General features: G+C 37.0%; 1 protein-coding gene across 2 annotated transcripts in view; it reads left to right on the top strand.

The window, feature by feature from the left end:
* The window catches only part of UBE2W (ubiquitin conjugating enzyme E2 W), a 33,941-nt gene extending 10,290 nt beyond the window's left edge, over positions 1–23,651 (top strand). Inside the window, exons 2-6 of one of the 2 annotated variants that reach the window (XR_006178510.1) lie at positions 6,394–6,485; positions 12,802–12,904; positions 15,252–15,407; positions 17,119–17,213; positions 20,705–23,651. Coding sequence is in view for 1 of the 2 variants with exons in the window: in XM_042869676.1 (XP_042725610.1) it covers positions 6,394–6,485; positions 12,802–12,904; positions 15,252–15,407; positions 17,138–17,213; positions 20,705–20,718 (441 nt within the window). In the remaining variant the exon portion in view is untranslated. The remainder of the gene's footprint in view (positions 1–6,393; positions 6,486–12,801; positions 12,905–15,251; positions 15,408–17,118; positions 17,214–20,704) is intronic. The other variant, XM_042869676.1, reaches the window with a different exon arrangement.
* The last annotated feature ends 237 nt before the right edge of the window (positions 23,652–23,888 follow it).

Here is a 23,888-nt window from a genome sequence, read left to right as displayed (position 1 = left end):
TTTCTCCTCAGGTGTATTAAAACAAAAGTGGCCAAGCAGGATGGGAATGTCTGTATGACATGATGGATTAGCACAAGCATTGGAATGATGAATTTATGATGTGAAAAAGAACGGTACAGCAAGCATAAATCCCAAGAGTGCATAAATGTATAGAAATCATCTGAGTGAGTGATGGAGGTTGTGGTGGGAGTGAGTAGCTGCACTAGCTCTGTTTTGACTGAGAGGAGCTGGTTGAGATGCTGAAAGCATCTCAGTATGTGCTAAAAAGAATGATATACTTGGTTTGTGGTACAAAAAAGAAGCAAAAATAATAATGATATTTACTTTAGATTTTACAGCACAGCTGGAGACCTGCAATTGAGGAAGGACTGCTGAGTGTCCAAGTGCTGCAAGTTCATAGCTTTCCACTGTAAATTAGTATTTTCTTCTGTCTCCATATGGAAAAAAAAAATGTAGCAAGTGTAATGAAAGTCACTATAAAAGAAAGGGTGAAATCTACCCACGGTGCGTTGTTTTTATTGGTGGATTTGAAAATATTTTTGTTCATCACATAAAAGGAAGATGAACAAAGGAGTGAACCTGTTAATGGAAAGGAAGAGCGAAGAACAGATGACATGGATGCTTGATGACAATGAGGCAGTAAATAATGCCAAAGATAGGACAGATTGGATAGCTTTTTGGTGTTGGATATTTTGTCAGCCACTAGGATTCAACTGTTAGGAATGGTGGTTTTTTTTGTTGTTGTTTAAGTGTTTAAGCATCTGATTCTGATAATTTTTGGGGGAATTATTTTGAGTGAGTTTTCAGGTAATGAATACTTCTTTTTTTAATCTGCTTTCATCTAGAAGGATGACTTCTGGAAGTCACTGAACCAAATGGTCTCTGATATCAAGGCTGTTCTGAAAGTAATGCCTCCTAATTTATTATGCTGGCTTGTGATGTCAGAAGTGAATGTCAAGGGACACAGCAGATGCTGAACCTTCCCACCAGTCTTCTATTACATGTTGTTGTGCAACAGATGGCAGCAGAGGGGCAGTCTGACAAAATGGTGTCTGACGTGGAAGTGTGGGTGAAGCAAAGGTGTGCAGTGGAGTTCTTCCATATGGGGGGAAAAAGACACCCACTGACATTCACCAATGCTTGCTGAACATTTATGGAAACTGCACACTGAGGTGGTGGGTGCTGCTTTTCAGTGGCAGCAAGAATTGGATCAATTCCTCTGGTGCGGGTTCTTATGAGCTGGTGAAAATGCATTAGTAATGGTGATGACAGGTTGAAAAACAGTCTTTTGTGGCTGGGTATGTGCTCTATCAAACAGTATTTTTGTATTCTAAATCTAATGCCTAATTCTAAATCTATATTAATATCTGTTGTTGTTTCCATGGGAATAAACAGGGGCATTACTTTTGGAGTGACTTATGTAAAAAAGTTATACGTAGCTAGGGCATCCATTTTGGCTGTTTTTAAGAACAAATCATATAGAATCATAGAATTAAGGTTGGAAAAGACCTCTAAGATCATCTAGTCCAGCCATCAACCTGTGCCTTTGACAGCTCTGGACCATGTCAGTCAGTGTGGCATCTCCCCTTTTCCTGAGCACATCCAGGAATAACAATTCCACCACCTCCCTGGGCAGCCTGTTCCAGTACCTCACTGCTCTTTCTGAGGAGATGAGGTGGATGAAGCAGGGCCTGCCTTTCAAGAACCCACCATGCTGGTTGGGATTGATCCCCTGGTTGTCTCACATGCAGCACGATTACAGTCAAGACAATCTGCTCCATGACTTTCGCCAATACTGAAGTCAGGCAGACCTGTAGTTCCCCATCTTGTTGAATTGGTGTGATTTCCATTCTTTTTATGTGTAGTAGCTATTCTGAAAGTGGGACAGTAAGTTTTTTTTGATGATGCAAATATTTTTTGATTCATGTTACTGTAACTTTTGAATGAGTCAGCAAGAAAAATGTGATATAAATTAATGGGTTCTTTCTTTGTGCCCTTCTAACTGCAGAAATATCTAAAGGTATTATAGCTGTAGTTTGGTTGAAGTGAAATTACTCTGTTTCAAATGAGTGTCTGATTGAGGGAGTTTTGTTCTGTCAAGCTGACAGGACCTGTTAAAAGGTATTTTGAAGGCAGTCTGTGTTATCGACCATGCTTTCTGTTATCAGCTGGAAATGATTGGGATTTTAAGAAAATACAGAAGTGACAACGAATGGAGAAGCTACAGTTGAAAAAAGGATTAAAATCAACAAAATAGGATTCAGCAGAGAAAGCTATGATGTATTTAACTGTAAGGACCAGTGTTCCTTTGGTGAGGCTCCAGACAATGAATGCTGCTGTGGGTTAACCACACAGAACAGATAGCTAGATCCCATGCAGCTGCTCGCTCAAACTGTCGTGTGATGGGGATAAGGATTGGAAAGGTAGAATGAGAACTTGTGGGTGAGGCCAACACAGTGCACATGAAGCTTTCGCTTCATTTAAGGAAAGCAAATAAGGAATCCAGTTGCAACTCTGCATTGGCAGATAAACACTTAGGTATTTGCAGGAAACCACAGTTACGTCATGCATAGGGGTCACTTGGGAAAACATAAACCAGGGCAGAATGCAGACTGAATGCAAGTAAAAAGCATTGTGCTGCTACAAGGAGAAGGCAAATATGTGGCACACAAGCACAGAAATACTGCGAGTAAACATTCTTTTCAACTGTGCAGCTGTGAGGCTTCAGCAAAGTGGCTGATTTTGAATGTTGAGTTTCTGTATATATGTGTGTATCACATATTAAATAAGTTGGCAGCAAAAATGAAATACTTGGAAAAAAATGAGAATTTAAAGAATAGTCTGTTTAGTAAAGATTGTTAAAGTAAGCTGGAAACAGGATTCTGTACCTGTAAGAAGAGTAGGAGGAATGATTTGGTGTAATTTATTTCACTCGCATTTCTTACTGTGAAGAAAATTATTCCAATTGCAAAAGCAGCAGAACTAGCAGAGGTAAGGTAATGTGGGAAATAGTAAAGGCTTGTAACTTCAGTGATATGTAATAGTATATTTGATCCATACTTATGGTAGGAAGATGAAGAGGTGACTTCCTTTAGTAATGATCAAGCTTTTAGTTTGTGAGATTGTACAAATGAGAAGGCTAAGAGTTGAGAAGGTGTTAATCCGATATCCTTTGTCCTGCTGTGTATGCCACTGCTAATGGCAGTTTTGTTGCTGAAAAGCAGTAGCTACATTCATGGCTTTCAGACACGAGGAAGGCTTTTTTTCTCCGTGAAACAGCCCCTTTTCCAGTGTTTAATTTCAGAAACTTTAGGGAGTGTTTTCAAAGTCGTCTGATTATCTTTAGCTGCATTCTGGGCTTAGTGTGCAAGAATGAAGAGTAGGCAGCAGCTCGAAGAATATGGTTCTCCTCCTTTCTGGCATTTGAGATGACATTTGGTGTAATGTCCTTAAGGAGCCCTGCTAGAAGGACACTGATGTACTGAAGTGAGTTCAGCAGATGGCTACCAAGATGATGAGGGGTTGAACTGCATGGTGTACAAGAGGTTATTCATTCTGAAGAAGAGAAAACAGAGAGGAGTTCGCACTGATGTCTTTGCTGGCCGGATGGGTGGGTGAGGGATAGCAAGCCATGACTCCTCATAGCTAGAAGCCAAGGGGGAACAGACAGATTGGAATGGGTGATGTTTCAGTAAGATGTAAAAAGAACACTTTGTACTGTGAGAGTAGTCAAAGGGTGGAATGGAGTGACCAAAGTGGCCAATTAAAAGATTATTTTCTGAATGCTAGTTAGCTCCCTCTTTTTCAGTATTTGAATAGATTCTGGTTAGTAGATCATCATTACCTCTATGAATTTTGGTCTGGTTTCTGTAGGGTACTGGATAGCATCTTCCAGAGAAGCTCTGTAGAAATCTATTAGTCTGCAGAAGTAGCTGAGTTTGATGCTTGTTAGAACAAATTTTGAAAACTTCTGGTGAAAGAGTATTGAGTCCTAGTATGTTTTTCAGTTAATCTATGAAAGATTTGTATGGCATGGTTGATAAAGTGTTAAAGAACAGTAGAATTGTATATTTTACTTTTCCAAGTTGGAAAAAAAATGATACACCGGAGCTTCAAGTCTTAACTGTTTATCACTTTGTCCAGTAAAAGGCATTCTCTTTGTGTAAAGACTGCCTTGCTTCTATCTTTAGACTGTAGTGGCTAGAATAACACTTATGAAACCTTAGAAGTACTTATTTCACCTTGAGCTGTCTGACGCCTCCATGATTTGTCATGGTGGGGACTGGAGAAACCTAGAAATTGATTATGAAATGGTATTTTTGTCCTTTCGTTTCAAAAGAAGTTATCTTAAGATGATAGATATAGCTGAAGTTGCATCTTTCTCTGATAGAGAACCTTGAAAAAATGATGAGCTTCTCTGATGGCAGCTGTTGGTCTCCTGTCCTATTTCTTGCTGCTTTGAGCTGGGGTCCTTTAATCCTCCAGTAATAAATGGTGCTCTTGCGGGGGGGGGGGGGGGGGGGGAAATCACAAAAAATCTCCCATTCAAAACCAAGTGAAGAACGAGTGCTAGAGGACGAGTCCAGGTTTCTTGGTTGATGGCACCCCTGCTGGCATTTCCACAGGAGCTATGCCTGGAAACATCCTGTTAGTCAGGTGTGCGCTGGAGTTTTCCATGTGCGATAGGAAGTGATAGTCAGCTTTTCTTTGTGGTTTCCCTTGCTTCAAAGCAGTAAGATTCTTTGCTGAAACTTGTTTTCGTTTCTTGCTCAGTAGTAATGTTAGAGGTTTGCTTTTCTGGAGAGGCTTGTTTTATTTTGGCTTTTGTCTGAGTATTCAGTTTAATTCATGTTAGCAGTGTTAAATACAGTTGGTGTTACCACCTGAAGCTTCTTTCTCTACCATTTGGGGAGAAGAAAAATGAACACAAAGTCTTATATTACTAGATTATGTAGGCTTCTTATGAAAGAGTTGTTAATTGCGTTTTCAGCAATTTAGTTGGTGTGCAGTAAAAGCAATAGCCTTAAATTAAAGTAGCCTTTAATTAAAATTCTTTTCTGACATAATGTGTCACTTCAAAACAAAATGATTTAATTTCTTACATACAGGGCACTCAAAATGTGTATTCATCAGAAACTTTTGTACTGCAGGCACAAAGCAAGTTTTCAGGGCTGCTTAATAGTAAGTTATTTCAAAATGTAAACTGTGAAGGTGCCAGGGCTTTTTCTTCAGGATTTGCCTGAATTTATTGTAAACCTATTTCAAACATATTAATGAGATATTGAATCACTTCTACATTGTGATTCAGCATCGGGAACAGTGGTTTGAGAATTAGTTTAGGAAAACCAACAACCCAAAGTTACAAATTTGTTTTAAACCTACATTTAAAAAAGAAGAAAAGTGTATGCTGAATGAAAATTAGGTACTGAACTCCAAAAGGAAATGTATTTTGTAATCCTTAGTGCTAGGTAAGCTTTAAATCTCATGTAAGGACATTTAGAATAGTAAGGATGATGGAAATGGACTGGTAAGCTGTAAACAAGAAAGTGTTGGCAGGAAAAGGGAGAATAAGATATGAGAGAGCCTTGACTTTTCCCGTTATGCGGACGGCTTGGAAATGACAAAACATATTGCATAATGTTTTATGGAGAGAAAAAAATACTCTTTGAAAGCATTGCCAATGGTAACACTTCAGTGAGGTCCCGTATTGCTCGCTCCGTACAACAGCTCTTAGTTTGTACAGAAAATAGTTGGTTGCAGCTACTGACTTCACCCTGTAAAAATAGGTGAGAATTACCTGACCTACTGGTACGGTACTTCTGTAAATATTACTCTGTAAGTTTTAAGATGCAGTTGTTTAAAAGTTATAAAGTGGTTTATTTTCTGCAGAATCACATAATCCAGTTTAGCTTTGTCTTCTGTCCCTTTGGGATGACCTAGGACAAGGAAAATGCTTGCACCAGTGCCACATAGAATTATCTTAAACAATGAAGAGAAGGAAGAATTGTACTCTTAAAGTCTTGGAAAATTAACTGCAAATCTGATGCTATCTGGGGATTATGGAACAGTTACTGTTAAGAACAGAGGCATGATTTTCATCTTTATTGTATCACAAAATCCGGGATACTCCTCTGTATTTTGTAATGCTTTGCTTACTGCTGTTGTAAATGTTGGAAAATGTTAGAAAGCTCCTAGCATGAGGCCTGTGAATTTGCAGTTTGATTTCTTGCAGATGACTTTCTTCTTTCTCTACTTTTAATTACACTTTGTACTTAACATTAGATTCATTTAAACATGTCTACTTTCAGTAATTGATTAACATTTACTTAAATGCATGTGCTCATTGTTGAACTTAATGTAATATTCCAAATATTCCCTACAATTCCTTTTTAGAAAAGATTACAAAAGGAGCTATTGGCATTGCAAAATGATCCACCTCCCGGAATGACTCTAAATGAAAAGAGTGTACAAAACTCCATTACACAGTAAGTATATGGTATATATACTATATATATATATATATATGTATACATTGTTTAGTTTTTGTTATCAAGCTGAAAAATGTAAGCAATCAAAATCCCATCATACATTTTCCACTAATCATTCCAGGTAACATTCTGAACTTCTGTTTTTTATCTAGGGAATAAAACATTTTTCTAATTAATGGGTGTATTACCCAGCACAATGCAGAAATCTCGGGAACCAGCATAGTGAATTCATGAAATTCATATTAGGTATGTTACTGTTTAACAACATGGCAATTGGTATAAACTCTTCTTGGCTTGGAATAAAGCAATGTAAGAAACTCTTGCAGCTGCTAGCCTGTGAGACTCCTCTAAGTTTCATCAAAGAACGGAACTGATGTAGATTTTTTTTTTTACAGTATTTAGATAGTTTCATAGTTATTAACTTCCATCCATGTTTTCTAAAAGAAGTGGAGAAAGGTTTTTAAAAAAGCAAAGTTGCTGAAGTTCACTTTTTGCACTGTTTTCTTTGCTGTGGTTTTATTTGGGATTAGTAAAACAGGTCAGTTAAGTATTCTCTGCGTTTCATTGAAGTCAGCGGGTGTTTTCATTGTATTAAAATGCTTTCAATTGACTGACATTCAAAGACTTAGACTCTTTTAACGTTTTTGGATAATTTTGTCAAAGTTTTTCTTAGCTTAATTTTAGGGAAGTGTTAGATTTTTGCATCTACTAAGGTTTTCTATGAGTGTGAATTTCAGGCTGTTTTCTGTGATATGTGTGCCATTGACTGATGGATCCATTTAAAAACCTAACATGGAGCTGCCCAGTTGAAGTCGCTTCACATCTGAATTTCTGGTGATGGCACACAGGCTGTGCTACGTGAAGTTTTACACAACTGTTGCTTTTAATGTTTTTTAATGCTTTTTGTGATACTTGATGCAGATGAATATTACTGAAACAAATTGAAACGGTGCTTTGTGGAATTTGTTACTAATAACAAACTGCTGTGCAATTCATGAATCGCAAGTTTTGTTTCTTGCTTTACTTTGTCATTTTCTTCAGGAAAAAAAGGTAAACATTTTATTTCTCAGAGAAAACTCAAAAAATTTCTTTTCAACTTCTCTAAAGAGAGATAGTGACTAAAGTTATTTTACAGAAAATAAAGAGTTGTAAAAAGAAAAGCTTGTTTTTTTTTATGCTCATAGTTTTCCATTATTCTAAGGATATCTTTGTTAGCAGAGTGCTGCTACGTTGTGGTTGCTTTTTTTTTTTTTTTTTTTTTTGCTACATGCAATTTTTATACTTTTCAATACGTTCCAAATAGAAACTTCCTGTTTACAGTTGTGCTAGTTTTTTTTTTTTTCCAAATTGTTGCTGAGTAAAAAACTTCCTGCCATTATAAATATTTTTTTTTTTTTTTTTTTTTTTTTTCCCTTTAAGGGCTTTCAATGCCAAGTAGAATGTTCTGAGATAATTAAATTGTGGTTAGAGCTGGTACAGTATAGATTTGTACTCACTTGGGTTTGAAAGGAATTGAATCAATTAATTGAAGCCCATAGTGTAACTGGGTCATTTTAAACCCAGTTTAATCAGTTTCTTTTTAATACACATTAATTAGAAGTTTTGGCTTAAGCAAAACAAACCAAAAAGAAAAAAGTCAGTAATACCTCAATTATAAAAAAAAAAAAGCAGTGTTTGGAAAGAATTATCTTCTACTTTCTAAGTAAAACTAGTTCAAAAACTGGAAAGTGGAGATTCTGGGTCGCAAAGACCAGTAAAGCTGCATAGCTTTAAAGATGCAGCACGTCTATAAATGTAAAGCCAAATGTATAGCAAGAGATAAGTAGTCTCAATTGCATCTAGAATAAATCATTACAGAATATCCTGAGTTGGAAGGGACCCATGAGACTCATCGAGTCCATCTCCTGGATCTAGGCAAGACCATCCAAAATTAAAACTGTCTAAGAGTACTGTCCAAGTGCTTCTTGAAGGCCATGGCCATTGCCCTGAGGAGCCAAATCCAGGACCTGACCACCCTCTGGGGAAGAACCTTTCCCTACTACTCAATCTGATGCGGCTTCATGCCATTCTCTTGTGTACAGTGACTGCCACCAGAGTGCAGACATCACCACCAGTCCCTTTGCTCCCCTCGTGAGAAGCTGTAGGCTGTCATGATGCTTCCCTTCAGCTTCCTCTTCTCTGGGCTAAACAGACTCAGTGGCCTCAGCCACTCCTGGCATCTTTTGCCTTCTAGGTTCTTTGCCATCTTCATAATCCTCCTTTGGATGCAGTATAATACCTTTATGTCCTTACATTGTGACACCAAAACTGCACACTGTGTTTAAGGTGAGGCCACACCAGTGCAGAGCAGGGCAGTCCTTTCCCTCGATGTTCTAACAGTGCTAGGCCTGGTGCACTGCAGGGTATGGTTGGTCCCTTTGGCTGCCAGAGCATACTGCTAATTTTGATTCAACTTGATGACAACCAAATGGCTTCCTACAAAGCCAGTCTCTTGTCCTCTGAGTCTCTACGTATATATGGAGTTACCCATCACAAGTGCAGAATTCAGCACTTGTTCTTTTTAAACTCCATGTGATCATCGAGTTTGCTGATTTGCCAAGATCTCCCTGCAAGGCCTTTTTACCTCCATGGGAGTCAACTTTTAGTGTCATTAACATTTAGTGTCATTAACAAACTTACCTAGTGTCCTTAGAATCCTGCATTCAGATCAGTTACAAAAACACTGAAGAGAACAGGCTCTAAAATTGAGCCATGTGTAACCCCAGTAGTAACTGCCAGCCTGGAGTAACCCCATTTACTATAGCCATTTGAGCCTGACCTGTGAACCAATTGTTTACTTGTCATACTGTGAACTTCTCTAGCTGGATGCTGACCATTTTGCCCTGAAGGCTACTGTAAGTGTTAAAAACTTTTCTGAAATTAAAAAAAAAAAAAAAAAGCAAAAAACCCTACATGTACTAGTTTCTCTTGATCAGCTATATGGACAACCTTGGTGTAAATGGCAATTAACTTAGTGAAGGAGGACTTTCACATAATTATCTAATGACTTAATTATTTCAAGTGTTTTTCAGTAACTTCCAGAATAATTTTTTATATTGTTTACAAGGCACTAAAGTGAGAATGACTGTCCTGTCATTACCAGGACATATTTGTTGACCTTTTTGGCAATTAAAACATTTGCTAACTTCCAGCCAGCTGAAACCTCTCCAGATTTCTAAAACCATTGAAAAATAATTGAAAGAGATCTTCTGGTGAGCTCTATAAATCCTCTCACACTCCACATATTTTCATATATCCAACTGGAACGGCAGATCCTGCAGAAATTCAGAGTTGGCTGGAAGTTTGTTTCCTCTAGCTCACCTCTGGTCCCCTTGTGGAGTTCTATCTTCAGTACTGCAGAGGCAAAAAAGGCATTATATGTTTCTCCTTCATGAACATCCCTGTTTGTGAGGTGACTTAACTTGTCAAATAATAAGCCAGTGTTCTCTGGTGCTCCTTTTGCTGTTTAAAAAAAGCCTTGATTCTAATGTCAGTACATTTTCTTTTTCCCCCTGAGGTTGTGAAGAAGATCCCTGCTCAGCCAGGCCAGCCTTAATCTCCTCTTGCTTGATTTCTGATGCATTGAAATTCCCTTGCTCCTTTGCTCTTAAGATATGACTCTTAAAAGTGGCCAGCACTGATGGATGCGAATTTCTTCAAAAACAGATTCTTGCAGCATCTTACAAAGTAGTTCCCTGAGTAGCCTGAAGTCTGCTTTTCCCATATCCAGTGCTGAAGTTTTGATGGCTGTTTTCCTGTCGCTGAAGATTTGAAACTCAGCTACTTTGTGGTCACTGTGGCCAAAGATGGCTGCTAATTGCCACTTCCCTGCAAGACTCTCTCTGTTTACAAGTAACAAATCTAGGAGGGCACCTTTCCTAGTAAGCTCCCTTAGTAATCTCCTGAGCCTATTTATATCAGTTATATGATATTCCCAGTTAAAGCTGGGAAGTAGAAATCATCTGTAAGGACAAGGGCAGCTGTTCTAGAAATATCCCTTAATTCATTGTAAAGTCATTCATCGGTGTTGTCATCCTGGTTGGGTGATCTGTGGTAGGTTCCTGCAACAATATCCGTTTCATTTGCTTTCCACCTAATCCTTAGTCAGAGGCACTCAACATGTAATTGCCAAGTGTAAGTGCCATACAATCCAACTCTGTTACATACAGTGACACCCCTTACTTAATCTGCAATTAAAGGGCTCTTCCCCATTACAGCCATTACCATATTCCTTCTGAGGAGGATGACAGCAGTTCTGTAGAGGAGCAATTTTTCTAAAAATAAAATTATTTTAATGCAGTAGAGAAGAAGATGAGGGATTGATGCTGGAAGTAATACTGTTTAATGTCTTTATAGGTAGGTAACAGGGACAGTGGGATTGAGTGCATCCTCAGAAAATTTTCAGATGACTCCAAGCTGAGTGGTGCAATTGACATGCTAGAGGGAAGGGATGCCATCCAGAGGGACCTGGACATGCTTGAGAGTTGAGTCCATGCCAACTTCATGAAGTTCTACAAGGCCAAGTGTGAAGTCCTGCACTTGGATCAGGGCAATTCCAAACACAAATACAGGCTGGGCAGATGTTTTGAGAGCAGCGTTCAGGAAAAAGATTTGAGGGTGTTGAGTCATGAAAGTCTTAAAATGAACCAACAAAATGCACTTGCATGCCCAGGAGGCCAACCATATCCAGGTTACATCAAGAAATGTGTGATCAATAGGTCGAAGGAGGTGATTCTGCCCCTCTACTCTGCTCTTGCAAGACCCCACTTGGAGAATTGTGTTCAGTTCTGGACCCCTCAACACAAGAAAGGCATTGAGCAGTTGGAGTGGGTCCAGAGGAGGGTCACAGAGCTGATCAGAGGGCTGGAGGACCTCCCCTCCAAGGTTAGTCTGAGAGAGTTAGGGCTCTTCAGCCTAGAGAAGAGAAGGCTTAGGGGGAACCCTGTAGTAGCCTTCCAGTACCTGAAGGGAGTCTGCAGGAAAGCTGAGGAGGTCCTTTTTATAAAGGCATGTAGCAACAGGATGGGGAGAGATAGCTTTAAACTGGAAGAGGGTAGATGTAGATTAGATGTTAGGAAAAATTTCTTTATTGTGAGGGTGGTGAGACACTGGAACAGTGAGGTGGCAGATGCCCCTGTCCTGGAGGCATTCCAGCCCAGTCTGGTTGTAGCTTTGAGCAGCCTGGTCTAGAGGGAGGCGTCCCTGTCTATAGCACTGGGTTGGAACTAGATGATCTTAAATCTCTCTTCCAACTCAACCCATTCTGTGATTAGCGTGCACCACTTAAATACGGGGATGGCAGCATGGAGAGAGGTTGGGAGTAGTATCGTCGGAACTTTCAGCTGAGATAGACCTTGTTCTTTGAATGGTTTTCTGTTCTGAAAAATCTCATTTGCCTCACTTGCAACTGATGTAAACGATCTTATCTGAGAGTTTTTGTAGTCTCTTGCTAAATCTTTATGTTACTTTGTCCCTCAGACGGGTGAAATTCTGTCAGTGAAAGACAGAAATGGGGAAGCAGTTCTACAAAGGATAGTACTAAATGATCAACAGAACTCTGAAGCGATGGAATTGACAGAGCAAGATGTTGCTATTTGTCATGAACACTGCACAGAATCATATTTTTGCCTAAATCAAAACAAAACATGTCACTTTATTCCATGTTGTGATGGAAGGATCAGGTGCAGAAGAGAAGTACATCTTAATTACAGTTGCAAATCATCCATTTTCTATTTTTAATTTTCTATGACCTTTTCATTTTTATGCTGTTAACCTTTACAGTTTTATGGTTTCCTTGTGTGTCAGATTATGTAGCATTTCATTTCTAACTTCTTCACAGATGCACAGGAGCATCATTCCTTCTCACCCTGGGGATGCAGATTTTATTTTAATAAACTGTATTGATGATTTCCTTGACAGAAAGAAACAACATGGAAGGAGAATGCCTGCTACTCTGTTATATTCCAAGCCTGTTTTTATGTAGGAATAGTCTCTGGAAGTCTTCTATGTCAACTGTGGCTCATGTAATAGGGAATTGATGAGTCTGATGAGTTCAAGTCATCGTAGTTTGCAGTGCTATGGCAGTGTCTGTATATGAAATACCAAACTTGATCCTTTCAAATGTGGGCTTGAGGCATTATTCACTTCTGTAACGGCTATACTAATGGAGAGTTTGGAAGATTGGCTGTGTGGTAGTTGATTTTATTTGTCCTGTGCTCCAGGAGTAAAATAATAGTTCGTTAGTCCGTAATACTATTTTTTTCTCCATTCTTAGGTGGATTGTGGACATGGAAGGTGCTCCAGGAACGCTATACGAAGGGGAGAAATTTCAGCTTCTATTTAAGTTCAGTAGCCGATATCCTTTTGATTCGCCTCAGGTGTCTGCTTTCTTCCTTCCTACTTAATTCTACCTCTTAGCAATAGTTGTGTGGCACATGCTGAATATTAATGCTGTTTGTATATCCTAATGTGAGGTTTGGTTGTTTCTAGAAAAAAAAAAAAAACACATCTGCACAATATATTTAACATAAATTGAAACAAATCTTCAATGAAGTGTAGTGTCTACTGCAGTCCACTTGGTTTCATGGAAGATGGAAGAACAATGTACACTTGAGCTTTATTTATGTACTGTGAAAGAGCAACACAATAGTAGGAAGGTTCCTTTTGCTGCAGCACAGGCCTGAACGACAATTCTTTTGTCTCCTCTTTAGCTTCTAGTTCCTTTTTAAACCTCCTTCACCTACTGCCATTGTTAATATGGCTATCAAAATACTGTTAATGTGGTAGGAATTCTCATAAATACCTGGCATCTCTGGCAGGTCTGCAAATCTAGTGATTATAATTGAAGTGTGCGCTACTGCTTTCATGATAACATTAAGTACTGGAGGGGCAGCATTACTGCTTGGGTGCAGAATGAGCTCTGTACATCCATCTGTTCATTACCTGAGAGGAATGTTACAAACCATGGCTTGTAGGAGGAAAGTAGATGTTCAGTTATCACTTTGGCTCTCCTGAGAATGAAAGAAGAAACAAGAGTGCTTTAGTTCTGGCCCTGTTTCAGCTCGAAGTTTGAAGAGTCATCTCTGCTTTACTCGTGGTTGTTGAAGCTCCAGCAAGGAGCTGCACCAGTCACTTAAAATGTAAAAATACGTATCTTTAAGTATTAAGGTAAAAACTATTAAGGTAAAAACTAAGAAATGCTGACTCTTTAGTCTCAGGTTTTAAGGAATAAATTGGCACATTCCATTCCCATCTGCATTTTGTTAGGTTTGCAGTAAGCTACTCATAAGCGATCCACACGACCCACTTTGTTTTGATTCCAAGCAGGTACTGTTTGTACTCAGTATCCAACATGTAAAAAAATTATTGTAAAAAAGCAATCTAGATCAGTACACATAGACAAATGTAGCTATTTCTTTGTAAGCATAAAAGACAATTAAGAATTTAAGTGCTGCATATTTAGTTGTAATGGCTAGAATTTCCATCGTGCTGCTGTACAATAATTTCATTCTGTTTTAAAGCTCTTGATTTATAATTCTTTCTCCTGTAAATCTACATTCTTTGAATTGGCAATTCATGTTTCTGCTGTTTAATCACTTAATTGTTTTCTGCCTTAATTGAATGTTGTCTGTTATAGTGTGCATGCTTTTACTTACTAGTATGCCTAGTCCTTATTTTCCTGTAAAATGGAAACGTTAGTTAGATATTAAATACGTTACTAAGTTACAAAGGTAAGCTTTTCAGTGCATAAAATGTACCAGATAAAAATCATTCTGCATCCACTTTTTTCTGCTGTCGTAAAGAAAAATGCATGCCATTTGGCAAATAGGTTGAGCTTTCTCACCTCAGGTTCATTTGTGATTAAGGTGAAACTTCTTTCTGGTAGTCAGTAGTGCGATGGGGTGTGTGAACATGCACATGAACTTAGAAAATCTTAAGAAGATGTTGTGGTTTGAGTGGTATAGAGTTATTATGTCATTTTGTAAAAGATTGCAGTGCTTATGTTGGATAAGGAGCTCAGGAGGATAATGCTGCTGTGAGGATTTTGATTTTTTTACTCCCTTTTCATTGGTCCTGAGCTGACCTCATGTTTTTGTCAAACTTACTGTAAGAGCAGTAATTGTCAAAATTGATTTTCTAACCTTTATTATCCTTAAATGGAGGGGAGGTTCTCAGTGCTGTTCTCTGTTGTTTGCTTCTGTTAAATGAAAGTAATTCCCACTTAAAAAACAATCTAAAATATTTCCTATGTGATAATGTATTATGGTTGTAAAGAGTCCTTTATGTTATAGCTAATAGGATTAGTGTGTTTAACTCTTCTTGAGTTGTCCAGAATTACATCCTATTGTGTCCATAGAAATACTAATTTGTGAATCTAACCTTCTGGATGTGCGTCTGGATTCCTTAGGATGTAAAAGACTGAGGTTTCAAGATTTAAAATCTTCAGTTAGATATATTTGTTGCTTTTATATTCTTTTTGTTTTGTAGCTATTCATAGGAATAAACTGCATTTCGCCATTTATGCAACTTCACTTTCACTAGCTAACAAGGCTTCTGTCATTTCATTTTACATTTTGACTAACAGCTCAAAAAATGAATGAATATAATATGGTATGTTGTATTATTTATTGTAAATGAAAATGTCAGAGCCCACTTTATTTTACAAAAACTGTGTAGTTTTATTTGAAAGTTGGATGTTAAACATGTGTGTTGTTTTTTTTTTAGGTCATGTTTACTGGTGACAATATTCCTGTTCATCCACATGTTTATAGCAATGGTCATATCTGTTTGTCCATTCTAACAGAAGACTGGTCTCCAGCTCTCTCAGTGCAATCTGTTTGTCTTAGCATTATTAGCATGCTTTCCAGCTGCAAAGAAAAGGTATGAAGTTTTTTTGTCATAGAGTCACTGGCTTGGGTTGGAAGGGACCTTAAAGGTCATGTAGTTCCAGTCACCTTGTGATGGGCAGGGTTGCCACCGCCTGCTGATTTCAGCACCGTTGGAGTAGAATAAGTGAAAATTATTAGTTTTCTGTTTTGCAAAGTAAGATTTTTTTGTTTCTGAAATTCTAAAATAGGCAAACTTGCTACATCTAAATTTCTGTTATTCGAAAGTATTAAGTTAGAACTGCAAACTAAATAGTACAGTAAGTACTTCGTAACTTTGTTTGATGGTAATCTGTTTGCATGGCTTTATTGGAGAAGAAGCGTAAATAGCATGCTTCTGTTTGTACCAATTCATTACATTATATTAACACAAAGTTAAATTCTTGCAATTCTGTTAAAATTGTTTGTCTCTAAAGGCAACTCAAAACAACTGACGAAATGCGAAATGTCTTTTTTGCAGATGTCTAAGTTGTACCATTTTATTGACCTTGATCACTTTTATTTCAGAAAAGTAAATGATCCTAAGCTGCTTTTTGATCATAAATGAGTGATGCTCAGACTTTTCTTAGAAAAGAAGTTGCTCTTTTACTTTTGACCATTAGTTTTGGAGTGGAATTTCTGTGGAGGTTAATTTGGTCAGAGCTTGTACATATAGAATCATAGAATCACTCAGGTTGGAAAAGACCTTAAAGATCATAGAGTCCAACTATGAGCTAACCATACTACCCTAACAACCCTCTGCTAAATCATGTCCCTGAGCACCACATCCAAATGGTTTTTAAACACATCCAGGGATGGTGACTCAACCCATTCCAGTCCTTAACAACCCTTTCTGTAAAGTTGTTTTTCCTGATATCCAACCTAAACTTACCCTGGCACAACTTGAGGCCATTTCCCCTCGTCCTGTCACCTGTCACCGGTGAGAAGAGACCAACCCCACTCTCGCTGTAAGCACCTTTCAGGTATTGGAAGAGAGCAGTAAGGTCTCCCCTCAGCCTCCTTTTCCCCATACTGAACAGCCCCAGTTCCTTCAGTCTCTCCTCATAGGCCATATTCTCCAAACCCTTCACAAGCCTTGTTGCCCTTTTTTGGACCTGCTCCAGCACCTCAGTGTCCTTTCTGTACTGAGGTGTCCCAAACTGAACACAGTACTCGAGGTGAGGCCTCACCAGAGCTGAGTACAGGGGCAGATATGTGCTTTCCCAACATGCATATTTAACATATCCCAGTTGGTCCTACGCATGTGATTTTGGTAGGAAAATACCTCTCAAATTGCTTTGTTATATCCTCTGCCTCTGAGTTTGCCCAACGAAACCAAATGAACCAAAGTTCATTTTTCACCCATTCTAAGCTGGGATTTATCGGTGTGAACTGGACCTAATATGTAGCAATTAGATTAAAAAAAAATGGAAAGGAATTTCTCTCTTTTTTTTTTAATCAAAAATTGTTCCTTTCTCATGGGGTCTGCTCTTTGCTTATTCTTCCTAATACCCACATATTCCTACCCCAGTCTTTCTCTAGGCTATTTGGAATTTATCATGGGATCTTAGCTTGGATTATCTGCAATAAAAGCCATTACCTAGTTTTTTCTTCTAAGGTGACTTTCCCTGTTTGCTGCTTTACTTTCACTATATTCACATAACCTTTCACAAACTTCTTAAATAGTTCATGTATTTACTATATGGGGATTGTTTGATTATTTGTAGGTCTTTTCTTCTGTTGCAGAGGCGACCTCCAGATAACTCATTTTATGTAAGAACATGTAACAAGAATCCAAAGAAAACAAAATGGTGGTATCATGGTAAGTATTTCTCTAAGACCAGGAATTTTGAAGACAATTGAAATGTGGGAATGAAGGATAAATGCGCTGAAAGTCTTAAACTCATTAATTTCAAAAGTTTATGAAATGCTGTTTCTTGGATACTTGATGTGAATTTCTGTACATCTTATTTTAATAGCTCCCAAGTGAAATTTAGATAGCACAGATTCTATGTTTTGAATTGTTGGGCTAAATTGGAATAATAGCTCTTGTAAATTGTCTCAATCCATGAGAGGTCTTAAGTTTGAGGTGTAGAAAATCCTTAATTAAAGTAAGTGTAGCTCTTTTTTCTCTTATTGCCAGTAATGCTTTTAAGGGCTTTTAAGGCTTTCACTGCAGTAGAAACACATTTACATGTTTCTAACAGTCACATATTTTCAGTTAATTCCACCATCTGTCAGAATTTTCTGTGTAGACAGTTGGATGACTTAAAGACTCCTAGGAACTTATAGTTAGAAGTGTAGTAATAAGAGTTTACGTGTACATGATAAATATTTATGTACTAGAATTGCTTTTTATAATACTACAGTGTCTGTAGTGCTAGTGCTGTTTTCTTGTTTTTTTCCTTGTCATCTGATCTTTATCTGACTTTATGCTGTGTGGTTTCTTTCTTCTGCTTCAGCATTTGTCATCTTCTTCCCAGAGCTAGGTTTGGCTGTATGTGCTAGTTGTGTCTGGTCCCTAAAAGAAAGTAAGACAGGATGGGAGGGACAGAGGCTATGCTTTCCTTTTCTCTTGCTGGCTCTATGTTCTTGGCTTTCGCTGGGAAAATACTGTCAAATAGTCATTGGGAAAGAGCAGAAAATGCTGTATGCTTAGATGATGCAGGGAGGAGCTGGTCTTACCTTTAAGTGAAGCATCCATCGTAAGACATGTATTTTTCTGCTGTCTCCCTACACCAGGGAATGTTCTGTTTTGTATGTGAAGTGAGGTCAGGTAGTTTGAGATAGCAGGACTGGAGAGACGATGCTGCTTTCGTGCATAAATGCTCAAAAACCCAGAGATGCCTTAATAGTAAATGTTTGAGTTCCATAATATTTGCGGATGCCCATGGTTTTTTGACAAATGGAAGTGGAACAGAATGAAACTGTGCTACTCGTGATAGTCTAAAACAAGTTGATGTCAATCGCAGTAAGGCCAGTGCTGTATGTCGTAGGGTGTAAGTATTTAAGAAACTTAAGGCTGCTTATCATGTGGTTGTAAATAATGCTGTTTATGAAATTGACTCCAATAATAATTATACTCTTTCTCTGCAAGGATAATATAATAGGCTGGATTTTTCATCTTCACTAGATTATTCAGTACTCACTTTTTTTTGTTTTTCACTCTTGCAGTATCTTTGCTGCTTAATTATTTTGAGTTTGCTTTATCTTTATTGGCAATTTTGGAATTTTTTTTATTTACTATTTTAATTTTGTTTTTACTTGCTAGTTAATTCTAAAGGGAAATGAAATTAAATTTCATTTATTGGCTTTATGTTGTAGTTAAAATAAGTCCTGCTTACTTTGCATTGGTACTACAGCCATCTCCTTTTGTTAGGGAGTTGTGTCTCTCAAGTAGAACAGATAATACTTTCATTTTTTATTCATGAAATTTGAGTTAAGTAAGCAAAAGATCAAATAAGTACAGAAAAAAAAAGTGGCTATTTGACTCTGAAAGTTACTATATAATTGTGACCCAGAAAGAAAATCAAGCTGCTTGTATTCCGTTGAACAAATCATTTAGTTACCTCAAAGCAGTTATTCAGCAGTTGTTTTCTGAAAGTCGGAGAACCTACTAAGTCAGAGTAACCTGGAAAAGCAACTGAAGAGATGAGAAAACGAGTCAGTTCATTTAAATAACTTATTGTTTTGCTTCATAATATTTTCATTTGTTTTTACTTCCTTTTTAGCTACTAATTACAATTACAACTAATTAAACTATTACTGTGCTTCCAATCCTTTTAAATTCTTAAATTAAAAAAGTAAAATCTTCAAATATTAGATAAAAATTGTCATTTCCTCCCTGACTCAACAAAGCAACTTATTCTGTAAACAGTTATAGACCCTTGTTTGTTACAAACTCAGCATCCTCAGAAGTCCTCTTTTAAAACCTGCTTTGTCTTACTAATGGTGTCTTTGACTACCATACTCAACACCTCCTTCAACTGTACATTGAATTTCACATTGACTTTCTCAGAGTTGGTTGTGCTGTGCCAAAGACAAAGGAGGATCTTCCAGATAAGGTTTTCTTAGCCATGTTAGGCTGAAATTGGTTTCATAAAGCTGTTGTCTATTCCTTTGTGTTGTTAAGAGGTAGAATTTTATGGGGAGAAAGAGTATGTGGCAGTGGTGATTTTTTTCAGCCAGCAATTCCTTACTGCTTTTGGCTTTTGATTTTATTTTTTAAGAGGTGTTTTCCCTGATACTTCTAAACTTTTACTATGCTGTTCAAACACCTCATCATCTCTCTTGCGTTCTTACCGTTTTTTTTTCCTTACATCTACAACTTTGTTCCTTACCCTCTTAATAAAACAAAGGCTCTTTTCTTTTTTTTCCCTGATATGTAGTAGTACTGAGCACATAGTGTTTTCCCAGTGAGAATGTAGAACTGTTTGCTGTGACTTCTATTTTTACTGTTCATGGATTTAGTAATGTGTGCTGTTTGTATGGCTACCTTTTCTGTGTGTGCAAGATTACAAGTTAGTGCACTAATGACTGGACAGTAAGTTTGTTTTCTGTTTACAAGCTTAATATCTCCTGTTACCAGTTGCAAATATTCTACATGTTGATATGTGGAGTGAAAGGTTTAAATGGGTAAGTTTCCTCAGGCAAATATTTACATTTAAATATTAAAGTGTAGAACAGACACATCTGGCGCAGTATTCTCTTTTTTAATAGGTCCAGTCACAGTACTTAAAATTCAGTGAATATAAATATTTTCACATTTAAAGTCTTAGTGTTACAGGAGTGATGTATTGCCTTTGCATGGTTCGATCAGATGTAGTTTGTGTTGATTCTTGAGAAATATAAAAAAGTGTTAAGATCGGAGGCATCTGGATAAACCAACTCTGCTGACACATACTGATATATATTCCTGATGGAAAGATTTCTCAGTTTCAAAAATGGATGTAGGCCTGCTTTTACTTCAAGGGGGGCAAAATATTTAGTGTATTTGGCATTTCCTTTTCCTAGTGTTTGACTTTCTAAATATTGAATGTACTAATTATTGTCCTTTTGATTGACTGCTTGCCAATACTAATGCACTTAAGAATGTGTGGATAGTAGTTTGGCAATTTTATATTTTATACTCTCATCTCTTTTTCTTGAGTCATTATTGAACAAAATTGTCAACTTACTCATTTGGTGTGTTTCCACTGCGCCTTAATTTCTGTGCCAGGAGTTGCTCATGCATACATCTCCTTGGTAATTCGGACTTAGTATTTGTAGTAAATATATAAACATTCTCTTTTTTTTTTTTATCTTATTTTAAAGATGACACATGTTGATGCCACCATTTTGTGATCCTCGTAGCAGAAGATAGTCCTACTGAGAAAACGAGCACTTTGATCATTCAGTCTTTGAACTTTAACCTTTGACTGGAAGTGACCTATAGGCAAAGAAGACTACTTCCTTTGACTGCATTTTTACTAGTGTGCATTCTGGGCGCATGTTGATCGCTGGTTCAGTCCATGCAACTGACATGCTTTTATTAGTCATACAGTATTAATGCAGGTGTCCAGAAATGTCAGAATAATTCCATTATTTTTATTTTAAGCTTTTGGAGAATTCCAGGTCTTCATATATTGTGCAATAACACTGAACTCCTTTGCGGTTTTGGTGCATCCATTGCCGGCAATGGACATTGTACCAGGGAAAGGTTTTTTGCTCCTGCCACAAAAAGATTGATGCGTAATAGAGCTGGGGAAAGTTTCAGATATTTGAATTATAAGCAAGGGATCTACCTGTACCTTAAAAGCCACCCCATTCTTTTGTATTTGGATTCTATGCACTGTGATCTCAAAACTAGCAGCATGAGGTAACATGCTTAGCTGAAGGACTGTAATAAGATCATTGCATATTTATTAAATTGTTTGTCTGCTGTCAAATTGTTTTGACATGGAAGGTTTTTCAAGTGACATTGGCAGGGAGGTACAATGTTATCCCTATGGTGAAATAAAACTACTTTTTGTATATAGTTATTCATATCTCTGAAGCAAAGGTATGAGTAATTTAGGGTATGAATGATTTAATCAAGAATTTATTTTGGAGATAAGAGAGGATGGCAGTGATATAACTGAACTTGCTGCAGTCCATAATTGGGCTTGTAATTTGTACTTTAGAGCTTTTTCCAAATAGATTGCACACTGTTATTTCCTGCTAGCCATCAGCATGAGCCCTACTGCCTACACCAATATTTCATTTATTTATGTGTTTGAAAGAAATCATATAACATTTTTGTTGCATTCACTGTTTCTTTTGTTGTTGTATGTCACGTTTGAATGTTATGAAATATTTTGATTGAAAAGCTGAAAAGTCTGAAGTTATTTTCATGTAAATTATTTCTTTACCTTGTAAGCATCATCTTGTCTTTTAATCCTGTACTATAAAAAGAAAAAAAAAATACATTTTTGACAGAGGCTTAATGTTTTGACAAAAAAGTGTGGACCTTCTTATTTAAGTTTAGACTAAAGTATATTTTCTTAACTTACTTGTCCCTCACAACCATTATGTTTTGTTTGTTTTGTTTTTCCTCCAGGCTTTTACTTCACCCTTTCCCCGCTCCCCTCCCTCACCTTCTTCCCCCCCCCCCCCCAAAAAAAAAGATGAAAAAGCCTAAAACCAGATTGATGTATTTTCTATGGAGCAACATTTTATTGAAATAATAGATAGTTGTTCTCACCACTCTGTAATATTTTGATACTGCTATTAGGTTATCTTTTTAGGAAGCACTTTTATAAACTTAATACCTTTACACGTATGCAAAATTTCTATGACTTTTATTTTTACTGTTGCCTTACTGTTGCGATCAAAAATAAAGAACCAAGTGGTCAATATGTGAATGTTCAGATGAAGCGACTACTTGATTAAAAAAACAAACAGAAAATCAACAGTGACACAACCCAAACTGAATAACTACAAAAACAAAATTGGCTGATAGTACTGAGTTTTTTAACTGCTGTATAATAACTGACAAATTTTATAGCCTTGTACATACTTCTCTGTTATCTAATGTTGAAAACATTTTTAAAAATGAAGAAGCATAACTCAGGGTGGATAGAGTTCAAATGGATTTGCTTTGGAGAAGTATTTTGTACAGCAATTATTGATACTGTCAGTAAAGTGAGGCTACAATATACTTCAGGAACTACTATTTTTTCTACTGTATTGAAAATATCTCTTGGCCTTTAAAACGCAATGGTAAAATCTAGTTTTGAATATAAATTTGGTGTGTATATATACTTTCACAAAGAGCCTTTAAAATCTAGAATTCAGATTCTTTTAAGAGCCAAAAATAATCATTTTAAGCAAATGAAGTAGTTGTGCTCCTAATTTCTTATTTAGATAAATTTTATTGCTTTAAGTTAATTAAATCTGTTATTTTTGGAAATGTTTCATATGAATGAGCAGTGATCTGAATATTTAATCTGTATATTCTTGTTAACTGCTCTCTATCATTGATTGAAAGGATTGTCACATCTTTGAGAATTCATGTATTTCCATACAACTGGTTCACATAATGGATCCTTTCAGATAGTCCACAGTGAAGAGACCTTATTTTGATACAAGGTAATGTGTCTGAAGAAATGGTTAAAGTGCATCTTCTCAGATACTTAACTCTTTTCATATGTTGGATTGCTGTTCTACAATACATGATTTCAAAGAAGCTTTATGACACACTGCATGTATTTTGTTGGAGTTGTGCGATGTAATGCAAAGCATTATGTTTTTTTTTTTTATCTATGCTATCACATGGACTACAATGAAGTTAACTAAATTTATGCTGCTCTTCAATGAAATCCTCTGTAATAAAAGAAAAAGAAATCCAAGGTAGATTAGAATTTACCTCAAGTCTTTTAGTTTACAGTAGAAATGCATTCATTGGTTCTCTTGTAGATTTATTGGTAAGTTCTCCTATATATAGAGGGCAAGGACAAGGCTTACATACCACTCGAGCCCTCAAATTAATGCAACTATTCTGACAATACAGTGGTGCCCTGAAAGGGGGTTTAAATTAGATGAAGGTGGTGCCATCCTTTCCATAGGGTGAGCCTGTGTATGTAACTTTCTTTTGCTCGGAGTTTCTAACATGAAATGGTTACAGAATTGGCTTGAAATGATCTTGCTTTTATTTTGTGTCAATGTTAATGTTGTTAAAGACTTTGTTTTTGTGTTTAGTGTCTTTATACTATAACACAATAAATTCTTGTTTTAAAATAGATTACTACCCTTGAATATAAGTACGTGTGGACCTTTTCGTGGTGGAGTGCAGGAACATTGTTCATTACACTCAGCTCCTCTTGAGACAAAACTGTCCGTACTACTTAAAAGCTGTGATGGATATCCAGGAAGGGATTTCTGTAGTACTAAGATGTCTCCTCTTTCCTCCAGACAACATCTGTTGCAAAGCTGAAGAAAATTATATCTTTAGGAAACAAAACAAAGACTTAAGATACAA

The sequence above is a fragment of the Lagopus leucura genome, unplaced genomic scaffold (assembly GCF_019238085.1).
Source record: "Lagopus leucura isolate 7727_CA_CO unplaced genomic scaffold, USGS_WTPT01 Super-Scaffold_100002, whole genome shotgun sequence".
Lineage (NCBI taxonomy): Eukaryota > Metazoa > Chordata > Aves > Galliformes > Phasianidae > Lagopus > Lagopus leucura.
Note: the sequence above shows the minus strand (reverse complement) of the source record. Positions and strands in the feature narration are given on the sequence as shown.